General features: G+C 40.1%; 1 protein-coding gene across 2 annotated transcripts; it reads right to left on the bottom strand.

Annotated features, from left to right (window-relative positions):
- Nucleotides 1-3: 3 nt before the first annotated feature.
- mafk (MAF bZIP transcription factor K) lies at nt 4-11,822 on the bottom strand. 2 transcript variants are annotated; one of them, XM_078950979.1, is made up of 4 exons: nt 11,597-11,822; nt 11,272-11,412; nt 3,480-3,558; nt 4-3,402 (listed from the first exon to the last, which is right to left on the bottom strand). In XM_078950979.1, the coding sequence occupies exons 3-4, from the start codon at nt 3,522-3,524 to the stop codon at nt 2,965-2,967; spliced, it is 483 nt and encodes a 160-aa protein (XP_078807105.1). In that variant the 5' UTR covers nt 3,525-3,558; nt 11,272-11,412; nt 11,597-11,822; the 3' UTR covers nt 4-2,964. The 2 variants fall into 2 exon arrangements, with proteins under 2 accessions (XP_078807105.1, XP_004071372.1); XM_004071324.5 differs by lacking the exon at nt 11,597-11,822 and having other exon boundaries at nt 11,272-11,486.
- Between the last annotated feature and the right edge of the window lie 1,038 nt (nt 11,823-12,860).

Genomic DNA, 12,860 nt, shown 5'->3' with positions numbered 1-12,860 from the left:
GCATTTTTGGGAGGAACATAAAGGAGCTTTATTTGAGCGTAGAAAAAAAAAAGACACAACCGTCGACAGTAATAATTTACCGTACTTTTAAATGAGAGCAAAAACAATTTGTACATGAAGATATTTCATTGAGAAAACATGGAAGTAAATGAATGCAAAAAAAATAATTTAGTTTTTTTTTTCTTCATAAAATTAAACAATTCCATTAAATAAATACAAAATAGAAATGAGAAGAAGAGTTATGTGAAGGCGTAAAAGGGTACATGCTCTTCTTTTCTGCTCTTCGAAGGCCACCTGCATGTTACACTGATCGTAGATTTCTATCACATCTATTAAGGTTGCATTGAATTTGCCTCTTCACGTCTAACACAATCCTTTCTGCAATATTGAAACTCTGTGGTTTCATAGCTTGCTGGACTTTCAAAGCTTATTGAGTGTAAACTTTATTTTTTTTTGGGAACAAAAACTTTATAAACTTCACAATATGCCAGGGAGCATTTCTTCATGTTTATTAGTATTTCTGTGGTTTCTGATCAAATTAAAGAAAGTCCACTTAAGCTCCTCGCATATAAAAGCTTTATTATCTGTAAAGATTAAAAAAAGTCGTCTGCAGTTTAGTAAACAGAAAATGTTCATGTGTTATTCCTGTTTTTATACGATTCAAAAAGTCGGCGTAAAAGACAACATGTTTGGTGGCACTTAACCAAAATCACCCAGAGAAAGGTTTGTCTTTAATTTGGCACAGCAGAATCGTTTAACATTTACCGGTAAGCATTTTATCCAGCTAAGTGCTTACACTCATTCTACATTGTTGCTATTTCGATGTTAACCACAAGAGGTCACGGTTACGCTTTGAAAAGGCTGTCAAGTTGCCCAGAAAGAAAAGAAAAACACTTAAATGAACCCATAAATAGATGTCATTTTCCTCAGGATTAAAAACAGACCTTCACATTAGGAGGGCATGTGGAGCTGCGTTGAAACATTTTTTCAGGTAACAAGTGCTGAAGCATTACCGTCATCTTTGACACTGTCAAAAAAAGTTTTTCAGGTACACTTTCACAAGATAATGAACTAGGTTTACATTAGAAGCACAATGGAGGCCGTTTGCAGCTGAAATCCATTTTAAATGCTCTTGTCAAAATATACCAAATACCATTTCAATACTTGCAGGGAACCAATGTTGTGAGAATCTTTTTTTTTCCTTGAAAAGTTGAAACAAAACAGGCTGATTACATAATCACACCACTCCATGGATAGTACAAGACTTAAATATAGAAAAATATGTCATATACATTTATATATATATATATATATATTTCATATACTGTGTATGCATACTGTATAAAACTATCAGAAATAGTAACAAAAACCAGGTGAAAATTAAAAGGGGAAAAAAAATAGGAGTAAAAACACAGCAATGCCCCCCTGCTAACGAGAAAAAACAAAATCACAGCAGGTTGTACAGCAGCAAAGTTCCCCAAACTGTTCTTTACAGCAGAGGAACAATGAAAGAACAGTCATGTCCTCCTAACCAAGAGAAGATCCCGACATGAACAATCTCTGTTTACTTCGCTCCAAATTGGGAATGGATCGTTTGGAAGAACAGCTTGATTTCAAGTTTGTATCACACTTAAATATTACAAGTCAGTTACTGCGATTGTTTGTTTTTTTGTTTTGTTTTTTGTGACACCTCGTTTTCTAGAGATAAGTGTCAGGAGTTCTCTTGTAGAAGAGTGAGTCAAAAGCAAGCGGGTGGTGAATTCCCAACCCCGGCGACAGCGGCGCTTCCCGTGACCCGGCAGACGGAATGATCTCTGTTTGGACGGAGTTGAGCAACAGAAAAAGGGAAGCCAAGGGAGAAGCGTCGTCATTTTTAAATCTGTAATATACAGGAAGTACGTTGAACCGGAACACGCTCAAAAAGACTGCTCTTCGTATCACCACATCCAATATGGATGACCCGCCACACCTCTCCAAGTAAGTGCTGCAACATACGTGTCAGTTGACCATCCAGAATTACATTCAACTCGACCTACAGTTAAGGGTCAGACCACAACTTATCATCAGAATCAACCACCTCCATATGACTTTATACTGTAACTTTACAGTTCTAAGTGCTACTAACCACAAACTCCAAAAAGATTTGGGAGGAGCTGCAGAGCCACTCTCCTGTTTTACATGGACCCCCCTTGCAATTATGTTCAAAAGCATTAAATGCAACAGTTGATGAACTGATTTCCAGCTAACGCTGTTCATTCTGCAGGTTCAAAGAAAATGAGGCGCAAAATCCCAAAATTGAGAAGTGAAATCCTTTGAAGCTTTTCACACTCAGTGGTTCATTTGGATTAGATTAGAGCATCAGCAGCATAGAGCTCTGTCATTCTGAGGCTTTCCTAAAGACTAAAACCATTTGCCAAGAACTTTTTCTTTCCAAATGCAGCATCGGAGGCACCAACGCGAGTCGATAAGGCAACAAATCCAGCTGAACCACACTGTTCTGGCCTCTGTGACAAACAGATGCCTCGAAACTAGACATTAAACTGTATTAAGATGCACTTAAAGTGTAGACAAATTGCAGATCTATTCAAGACAGCATCTTATAAGGCTTAATTCATACATAAATGTAATTTGGTGAGTTCTTGATTACACATTCTGCTTTGGGGTCTAGGTTCTGGGCCAGGCGCTGCCCCGTAAGGCTTGTTGGACCCTTCACACTGAAGTAAAAGTCACGGAGATTGGGTCAGCGAGGCTCCATATCCTGCCAGTGCCGGGGAATTGAAGGGGCGTGATAATGCACAGATCTTATTTGAGAAGGTGAACTGTTTGCAGCATAATGTCAGACAAAGCTCCACCCACCACCCCAAGTTTGGGGAAACTACCAGGCCTCTTCTCAGAACTAGCTGAGTGGGTTCAAGTCAGAACCCAGAAGATCCAGGCAGAGGCAGCAGGAGCCCGATCTTGTGACTAGGACGGAGCGTAGAATGGGGTTGGACTGGCGTTGTTGTGGTTGGTGGACTTGACGATGGTGATGACGCTGGTGGTGGCCACCTTCCCCGGTGACATTGGCCCCCGGGTCACAGTTCTGGCGAAACACTGCAGGGCCTCGTACTTGGCCCGCAGCGCGTCCAGCTCCAGCCTCATGCTGGCATTCTCGCGGGCCAGCTTTTCCACCTCCTGCTGGAGCTCTATCTTCTGCCTCTCCAGTTCCTCCTTCTGGGTGACGCGTTTGATGCGACAGCTGGCGGCGTAGCCACGGTTCTTGAGGGTCCGCCGCCGCTGCTTCAACCGCACAACGTCCTCCTTCGTCAGCCCACGCAGATGCTGGTTGAGCTCGCGCACAGACATGGCCACCAGCTCATCGTCGCTGAGCACGGGGGCATTCTCGCCCGCCTCCTTTTTCACCTGCCAAAAGGTCAAAAGGGAAATGGATGAAAGCCAGTCGCATGTGGTGTGATCAGCCTGCCATGTGTCACTCTCACCTTTAAAGCTTTGCTCGTCTTAAAATGAGTCGTCATTCCCTGCATGCAGAAAGCTGACCAGAACCTCGCAGAAGATGCACTGAAAAGTAAAAAGAAGTTATTGAATGGAATCCTAGTATGATGTTGAGGTTTAAAAATCTGGTTGCAGTCAATAAAAGCCTTAAATGTAATGGTGATGTAACATTACTGCAGATAATTTTCTACTTTTATTTTCAAATTAAGAGCTGGATTAAAGAATTTACATCCATCTGGATTTTAAAACAAGAGATACTTAAACAAGCTTTGGAGCTAGTGGCTTAACTTGTGAAAAACACAATCTTCGTTTTTCTCAATCAGTGAACCCAAGCGGCCACATCGCCTCCACATATGTGACATGATACTAATGGCATGTTTCTTTTCTGGTTATTCTGGAACTTGCTGATGCATTTTCTAAAAACTGCTGCTAAATGACAGGTTCAGTTTCCATTATATAGATTTTTTTTTATTTTGCTCTGATCTCACTTTGACAGTTGGCTGTTTTTAGATCAACTGGTCCAACCATTTTTGTCGAGCTAGGTAATTATACGCCTTTGGCAAGAAGAATTTTTTTTTTACTTGGCTGCATACGGTATTTTAAAATACTTTTCTGTTTACTTCCATTTTTTTTCTCCAAAAAAGAAGTATATCTTCCAAAAATGTGTCTGATTTCTTTTTGGTGGATCCGTTTTCTTGCATCAGTTCCACAATTTGATCTAATCTTTTGATTAAAGTAAATAACATATTGGAGATCCAGGCCAAAAAGTACAAAATACAGAGATTTTTTTGGGCCTGGGACTAAAAACTTAATGAATCCCCTTTTGAAATCCTTTACTTTAAAAAATACACCAATTAAGGCCTTGCTGTTTTAAGTTTGATACTTGTATATCTGAAAAGTTGCAGCATCAGAATCAACATAAGTGCTGGAACTTCCATTAACGGTGGAACAGCTTGTCAAGCTCGCATCCTGTTCCCTTTGTGGATATTTGAGGAGTTTTTTTTTTTTTTTTACTAATGCATTCCCTCACATCAGTGTAGCTGACAAAAAACAAAGCTCAGCCCATCTTTGATGAAGAGAAGCCTGAAAAGCACACAGAGGATAATTATCAACAACACTGAACACTTCCCAAGGCAGCGAGCAGGACACCTGCTTAACCACATGTGCACACTTTCATCCAAACAAAGGTGCTGGTGTGCGTCATGTAAAATGCACAATGAGAAGCTGGAGAAACTATTTACAGGGGTTTGAGTTTTGATGACAGCTACATGAAGGAATTTGGGGCTAGAATAAAACTTTATATAAAAGGATGTAAAGTAATACAAAGTTACATGTTGAGATTTTAGCTCATTCTCATCTTTCAACCAAAAATAACTAAAAAGTGGGGGCTTCATTCATTTTTTTTTTTTAAATCAAGCAGTTTGCATTATTCTAAATTGCAAAAAAGAAGTTGATATATTTTCTAGTTGGGTGTTTGGTGATTGGGTCATATTTTGTCCAAATTAACCAACTGGAAAAAGAAGGATTTGAACAATTAGGTTTGTCTCTTTCCACAGAATCGTGGTTCACTTGTAAAAACTGATAAAAACTACTAAATACCAACTTAATAAATTAACAAAAATAATCTGAAATCAATTTTAAATGGATGATTTGAATAGTTGTACTACTAACAGGAAAAAACTGATTTTATGAGCCTTTTTGTACAAAACTTACAAAAAAGATTTGATTGTGTCTTTGAATAAGAAATATTATTTTAATGCATGTTTCTATTTAATCATTTTAATTTGGAGTACAGGTACTTTGTTTTAGTCAACCATTTTTGTTATACATTTGAAAACTATAATAAAACATTTTAAATTATAAAAAATAAAATTACTACTATTATTAAGTGATAAAACAATCAGATGTAATCTTTGTCTCAAAGTTGATTAAAATCTATCTAAAATCTAATATAGTGTTGCATCAATTAAACCTAGCAACTGCATTTCCAAAAATGGCAGCTTTGCACAAACATTTTGGTACCTGAGGAGATGTTGTACCACTAAAGAATTTGAGTCAAATGCTTAAAAAGCATGGCAGTAAAATACTAAAACATCATAAATGAGCCTTCCAGAGTTGGCTGATCCCAACTGCCAGCAGATGGCAGCATGGCACCATCACAATGCCCCTCCAAGGAGAGCTTTTGTTTACCCACCAGAGGGAGGAAGTTCTTGCCAGTCAAGTGCAACAGACCAAGCAAAATTACAAACAGGCAACTTCTATCTAGCTCCTTGTGTAACTGTGTTTAAATTCCTTCCTGGGCATTTTTTTTTAATTCCTCTCAGCCTTCATTACAGTGAGGGACATGCCTCCCAAGTTGACCAAAAAAAAAGTGAGAGTGCTGAGCTGTGATCCTTTGGGAGAGGCGAACATCCCTCCAGGGCTCAATTTGAGGACCTGCAGACCAGCCTGACTGCAACTGCACTCTTCCATGCTCCACAGCTACCATGGCAACGCCCTGCAAAATGGGCGTGGGAGCATGAGTCACATGGTCACTCAAAGAGTAAACAAGTCTCATTTATGACCGCAACATGGCCACATGCATAATGGAAAAAATGAAAAAATAATAAAATGAGCTGACGGCTTTAAGTCGTTACATAGAAACTGAAATTTGACTGTCTTGATCTGATGCTTCTGACTCCCGCAAAACACCAGGAGAACTGAACAGGGCCGCCCTTCCACCTGTGGAAAATTCCAGGAGATGGAGTGTCACACAAATACTTTCCTTTATCGTCAGTGAAGTATTTTCTGCAGTGAGACAATGTAGTCCGTCGGTTCAGGGCTGCCCCTCTATGCTCAGATCTTCTTACAGTGGGCTTTCCTGAGCTGCTGCATGCCCTTATTTAACTCTACTAACTGCTGGATATATTTAGCTCACAGTGTTGACTCAAAATTCTGCCAACTAAACAATTCAGGCGAGTACGCGATAAGTGATAGCTCAGTATGAGGGCAGACATTCTCTGTAGGGCTGCTTCCAGCAGCTTTGATGGAAGAAAGCTGTCCTGGTATGGCTCTCTGCTGTGTGATGTTTGTCATACTTTCAGGTTTTTGGCTATAAATAGAAGCAAAGCTAAATTAGGAGAAGGTAAACCTTGTTTCGCTGTAACATGGAAACTCCTCAGTGTCATTTAAAGGGAAAAAGAATTATATCAAAAAGTAGAAAACAAAAAACTGACACCAAGAGTCTCCTCTTATATTTTCTGAGATGATCAAGAAAATATGGGATGGGGCCTCCCTTCTTCATGCAGAGGGCCTCAAGCCAGATTCAAGAGGTCTGGTTGTTTCCCTGTAATTCTTCAGGCATGTGCCCATGTTTGATCCTAACCTGTGCAAGCACAAGACTTTTATGATCGAGAAATGAAAGTTTCTCAAAAGAAAAGCAGCTCCATGACTGCTGTTCTGCTACAGAGTCAAGAAAACAGCTCAGATCAGAGTTTTTTTTCTTCTTTTTTTTTTTGACAGTAAGAAAAGGAGTCTGGGAAAATACCTCAAAGAAAAGCCACAGATGGCGGGTAAAGAACAAAAGCACATTCCTGAGTGAGCGCACATGTGCAAGCCCTCACACACGCATGCAAAAAGAGAGGGGGAGCGTGCTTTTCGAAATATGTCCTACACAGCAATGGAGGGGGGGGGGGGGGGCTACACCCCCCTACTTGTAAAACACTGCTTGCAAAATTTACAAAATGTCTAGAATTCACTAGCGTCTCGCATCCTCTGCCTGCCTCAACAAATCGAGAGCGACCTGGGATTTCAGTGCGTGTTACTCAGAAGGCAAGTTCAACAGTCCAAAGCACAAAGTTTACAATTGCCGTTTCACTTGTTTAAGGTAAATATCGGATGACTTTTACAAGTGAATCGTCAGTGCAAGCTTCAGAGCAAAACGGGAGACGATATATGATTTAAAAAAAATAAACAGTTTCTATGAAAAACTTACAATCGAGAAAACATCAGAGTTATTGTAAATCCCTGACAAAGTTGTCTCAACTGAAAATATTTTTTTAAATTTTTTTGTATTTTTGTAACATGTTTACAAAACATGACAATAGATTCACCTTTTTGCCTATTCAGAGTTGGGTTGCAGCCTAAGCAGAGATGTCCAGACTTTACAAATTTCCTCAATTTTTGTTGAGGGAACCCCAAGGGATCCTCAAGCTAGCCGAGAAACAAAGTCCTCCCGCATGTCCTGGATGGGACACGCCCGTGAAACCTACCATGAGAGACAACCTGAAAGAGATGCCCGAGCCCTCATCAGCTGGCTCCTCTTGATGTGGAGGAGCAGCAGGTCTCCTCCAACCTCCTCTTAATCCATCTAAGGGAGAGCCCAGCCCCCCTGCGGAGGCAACTCATTTTGTCCGCTCGTATCTTTTCCTTTTGTCATGACCGAAAGCTTATGACCACGAGTGAAAGTAGGAATTTAGACTCGGTTCCTAATCCAGTACAACAGATCGATACAGCGACCACATTGAACAAATGCTGCACCTCTCTGCCTGTCAATCTCACACTCCATCCTTCTCTCATTTGTAACCAAGATACTCAAACTCCTCCACACGGACACCTTTACCTGCTTATCCACGGAAGACAAACCACCTTTTTGCAACTGAGAACCACAACATCCACCTTGGAGATGCTAATACTCATACTGGCAGCCTCACACTTTACTCCAAGCCGCCCCAGTCCACACTGGAGGTTGGATGAAGTAAACTGAATAACATCATCTGCAAAATAAAAATAAAAAAGCAGAGATGAAATCATGTGGTCTTCAAACTGGACTGTCTCTGGCCCCTGACTGTTCCTAGAACCATGACTAAGGACATGTCCAACATGAAAATAGGTTCCACATAATACTGGCATTACAAACCAAACTCCTGCTTTAGTTGTACAGTGACCAGACTTCTTTGTGAGCTCCAGACCCAGATTTTCAGATCTCCTTCTACAGAACATAGCAAAGAAAAAGATTGAACACTGTCTTAAACTCCACAAAGCATGTGTGGATTGGATGGGCGAACTCAGATGAACCCTCAAGCACCCTGTGCAAAGTTCCTCTTTTTGAACAGAGGGACCATCACCGCACTCTGCCAGTCCAGACGCACTGTTCCCACCACTGTGGGTAGCTGCACAGGAATGTCACCAAATAACACATCCCAACTTCCAGACTTCCAACCTCTGCTTCCTTAAGGGAAGGTGTGTCAGTGCGATTCAGTACATCCTAAAATTTATCCTTACTCCTTTCAAGAACGTGTTCAGTTGGATTCAACAGCTCAGCTCCTTCACTGTAGACTGCGTTGGCAGATACATTTCCGTGTCAAATGTAAATCTATGACCAAAACACCAGAAAGCCGTGTGTAAAATGGGTTTTAATGTAATGAAAATCACACAATTATCTTTAAAACAGTGAATTTAAAGACCGATATTTTACTTTGATTTTAGTGTTCATATGGGATTTTCAGCTGTTAGAATTGTTGGTGTGTCGGGGGGGGGGGGTTATTTTCTAATCTTTTAACAACTTTTTCTCATTTTGGTTGATGATAAATGCGATGCTTGTATTTTAAGTCAGCTTCACATTTGGCTGCGTTTCCACCTGGGTGAAGGTTTTTGTTCTGCATTTACTTTCAGTTGCATTTCTGCCGAACATGCAAGGATCTGGTGGAGTGACTCTCCAGTTGCAGTGAGTAACTCCGGGGCCCTGCCTTCTCCCAAAAATAAACAGCATATCAAAGAGCTGTGTGTTCATGCATCAGCGATAAATGCAAAGCTGACTTGTATTCACTACAGAGTTGCTGCTTTCTGCAATCTGAGTGTGCTTTTTTCCAAGCAGATGGATTTTTTTTTCTGCCCTGGCTGAAGATGTGCCACCCTCTACTCTTCCTCCAGCGCAGCACATTTGGTGGGATATTATATGAGGGAAATGGAGTGCATGCTTGAATTGTGAGTCATGCTGTTTACTGGTAAAACCGACGATCAGCAGCAGGGAATCACACCCTCCTGATCTGGTGTTTCCTGGAAAATCCCGCTGTTTCACAGGGAGGAAGGAAAAGTACAGAGAACCTTGGAAGTGGTTCTGGAGCAGCAGCCGGAACTTTGGTGCGGAAAAGGGAGGAGGACTCCAAAGATATTCTCCCAGACGCAAGGATTCAAAGAAATGTCAAGAATGCATGGAGGGGGGGAAAAAATGACATTACAGCTCAGATTTTGCTATAATTGGGGGGGGGGTTGCATAACATTTTGGAGCTATTTGTATTGATGCCAAAATGCACAAATGAGAACAAAATTATTCCAAATCCATCCTCTATGTCTGAGTCCAGGACCAGCAGCTGCTGGAGATCTGATCACTACAGATTTTCTTGCAAAGGCAGTGAAGCCGTCAGATTGGATTGAAGGCAGACCTCTTCACACGCCCATCTTAAAATATATCTATAAGCTTGGCACAGTCAAACCGCAGGTTTCCAAAATCAATAATCAACAGTTGACCCTTTCTTTCCAGTAAAAAGAGCGAAAACCATCACAGAAAATGTGTTCCCTGTGACTCATCTTGTCTGAAACCTCAAACATTTCACTTTCACAACACTCTTACCACAAAAACATTTCACTCTCCGCTCCGTTTGTGTCCACTGAGTGACCAGCGATATAGTCAAAACAGAGCGAATAAATTCAGCTTTCCGTGTTTAGGAAGTGGGAATCCTCTGAAAACCAGTCAGCTGCTGCTACTTCTCCATCCAAAAAAGTCCTCATCACTTTAGTGACTGAAGCACACATTCATCTCATGATAAGAGGCGTGAGCTCTCACTGCCTGAAGGGGGGAACAATCAAGAGATCGGTGACAGGTCTGATTGGAACACAAGTATTTATAATTAAAACTGAAAAAGGAAAGAAAAAAGTGATAATGGAAAATTTAGACTTGGAAGCAGCAGGAATCATGAGGTCATTGCTCCCATTGTCTTATCTTTGCACAAGATTTCTGCTGACTAGAACCGAACACACAGATAAGATAAAGCTCTTTTCATCCATCAGGGTGATTCATGTTTGTAAAAATATTTGCTTTCTCCTCCTTTTGGGACCACTCAACTCGGGTGGTCTTTGGTGCCCTTTGTCCCACATGTCTAAAACTCAGACCACGTGTTGAATCTAATGTCATGGCATCTTGTAAAGCGCTCGTCCTATTTCCAGTGTCAGAACTAAATCTGGAGGGAATTTCAAGCGGGAAATGTTTCACTTCCATTTTCTCCAAAAGTTCATCTAAAGAAAAACGTGAAAGGTGGTTGAGTAATGATGGACTCAAAGGGTTTTGTAATCTTTACATAAGCACTTTACAGCCCTTTACTAAATAACTTTATTTTACTTTTTATTGAGCGAAAATTTTTTTGATCACTACAGTGTTGGATTAACAAAATAAAACGAACTTTTTAGCCTATAGCAAACGGGAAAACATTATTTTTTCAATTAAAAAATGATAATAAATTTGATTAAGCAGGCAAAACAAACAAAAATAACAATCAGAATATTATATCTATATATTTGCCCTCCGATTTTTTTGTTTTCAGACTCCAACATAGCACGTGTCGCGCGTATCCAGGTCCCAAATAGGGCTTTCTAACTGCTGCGTGGCCCGCATTACGCCTGGCTCTGACATGTCACCATGAGAACTTGGCCAATTTGTCAACAGATCTTCCAGAAAAAAAGAACAAAATAAGAAATAAAATAAAATGAAAAAACGAAAGAAGAAGTATCATCAAACAGCCTCACCTCTGTGGACGCGCGTCCGTAAACAGGAATGCGTAAAAGTCGCAGAATCTGCGTCCAAAGGAGGCGAAGTAGAAACTTGACCCGGTTGGTGTAAAGCGTCCGGCGGAGCCCGGGCAGCAGCGGATCCTCGTACTAAATTAACTACAAAACAACAACAATGAAGCACATTCCACGCTCTGCTTCCGCAAGCACTCACGTCACTGATTCCTCGTGACCGCCCCCTCCATTCATGAAAATAACTTTCTGCTGACGTCAGTCTGCGAGGTGGGGATGGGGGGGGTTGGAGGCCAGAAATAGAAAATAGATTGAGACTGCATTTGCTTACTTTACAAAACTTATCCAACTCTGCTCTGGTCTGATAGCAGAGACGTTTCTAGTGAAGGTCCGGGTCTTCTGCGCGCTGCTGCGCCTTTTCTCCTTTGGAGAAGCTAGTCTCTATATCCACGTCTGCGCTTAAGGTGCTCAGACAGACAGACATGCGATTTGGCTGAAGGAAAACGGACTCTGGGAGCAGCAGCAGCTGCATTCCATTCCCGAGGAAAGAATGTGGTGTAGTAGTCCGGCGGTCACAGGATTTCTCTTATTTTAATTCCAGCCAGTAACGTCACAAGTTATTCTGGGTAATTAAGAAGTGAATTGAAACGTGTTGGAGGAAAAACCTTTAAAGGCCTGTTTATGCTGGTTGGACAGTTTTAACTTTAGGAAACAAAGATTGCGTTGGAGAAATACTATTATTGAACCATTTCCTCCTAGAAAAACGTTAAAAACACACACACAGTATAGCACAAGATGGTATAGAACATGTATAAAGTGTAGCTGAGCGTGGTATAGAATTTTTTTAAAAAGTAGACCATAGTATAGTATACTATAAGATGGCATAGTATAGAATAGTGTTGTTCAGTAAATTAAAAGAAAGTATAAAGTAAAGTATAGGAAAACAGACTATAGTTTGTTATAATACTATAAATCATGTAATAGCAAAGTACACTATATTATTTTGAGGCACAGTTTAGTATAGAATAGTATAATAAAATGCAGAATGACATAGTACAATATAAAAATATATTTCAATAAAGTACAGTATAATAGATTAAATATAATACACATTACAAACGTATAGTTTTGACAGTATAATATAGAACAATACAGTGTAGTAGAGTAAAATAGTACAGTAGTATATAGCATAGTATGTAATAAAATATAGTATGGCATGGTACAATATGTAAAAGATGGTATGTTATAGTACAGTATGATGAAGCAATGGATAGTATAATACGCAAAGTAATGTATAGTTTGTGATAGTATAGCAAAGTATAGTATAATAAAGCGTAGCATGTCATGGCACAGTGTGGTGTAGTATAGCATAGTATAAAAATATATAGTAAAGTACAGAATAAGAAAGTGTAGCATAGAATGGCACAGTACAGTACAGTATAGTATAGTATAATATAGTAAAGTATAGTATAGCACATCCCTCTGATATTTTTGCGCATCATGAATTTATTGGAAAACAAACATTATTCATACTCATGAAAACTGCAAACTAAAATCATTTTAAGCTGCCTGCACACTTAGTTTTAACTAAACCA

The sequence above is a fragment of the Oryzias latipes genome, chromosome 8 (genome assembly GCF_053564925.1).
Source record: "Oryzias latipes strain Hd-rR chromosome 8, Olatipes_Hd-rR_3.1".
NCBI classification, from domain to species: domain Eukaryota; kingdom Metazoa; phylum Chordata; class Actinopteri; order Beloniformes; family Adrianichthyidae; genus Oryzias; species Oryzias latipes.
This window is presented reverse-complemented; position numbering and strand designations above follow the sequence as displayed.

Coding starts and splice junctions, on each gene's coding strand:
- mafk (XM_078950979.1), bottom strand. CDS start 3,524: ATGCAGGGAATGACGACTCATTTTAAGACGAGCAAAGCTTTAAAG. Junction 3,403..3,479: donor AGACGAGCAAAGCTTTAAAG/GTGAGAGTGACA, acceptor ACCTTTTGGCAG/GTGAAAAAGGAGGCGGGCGA.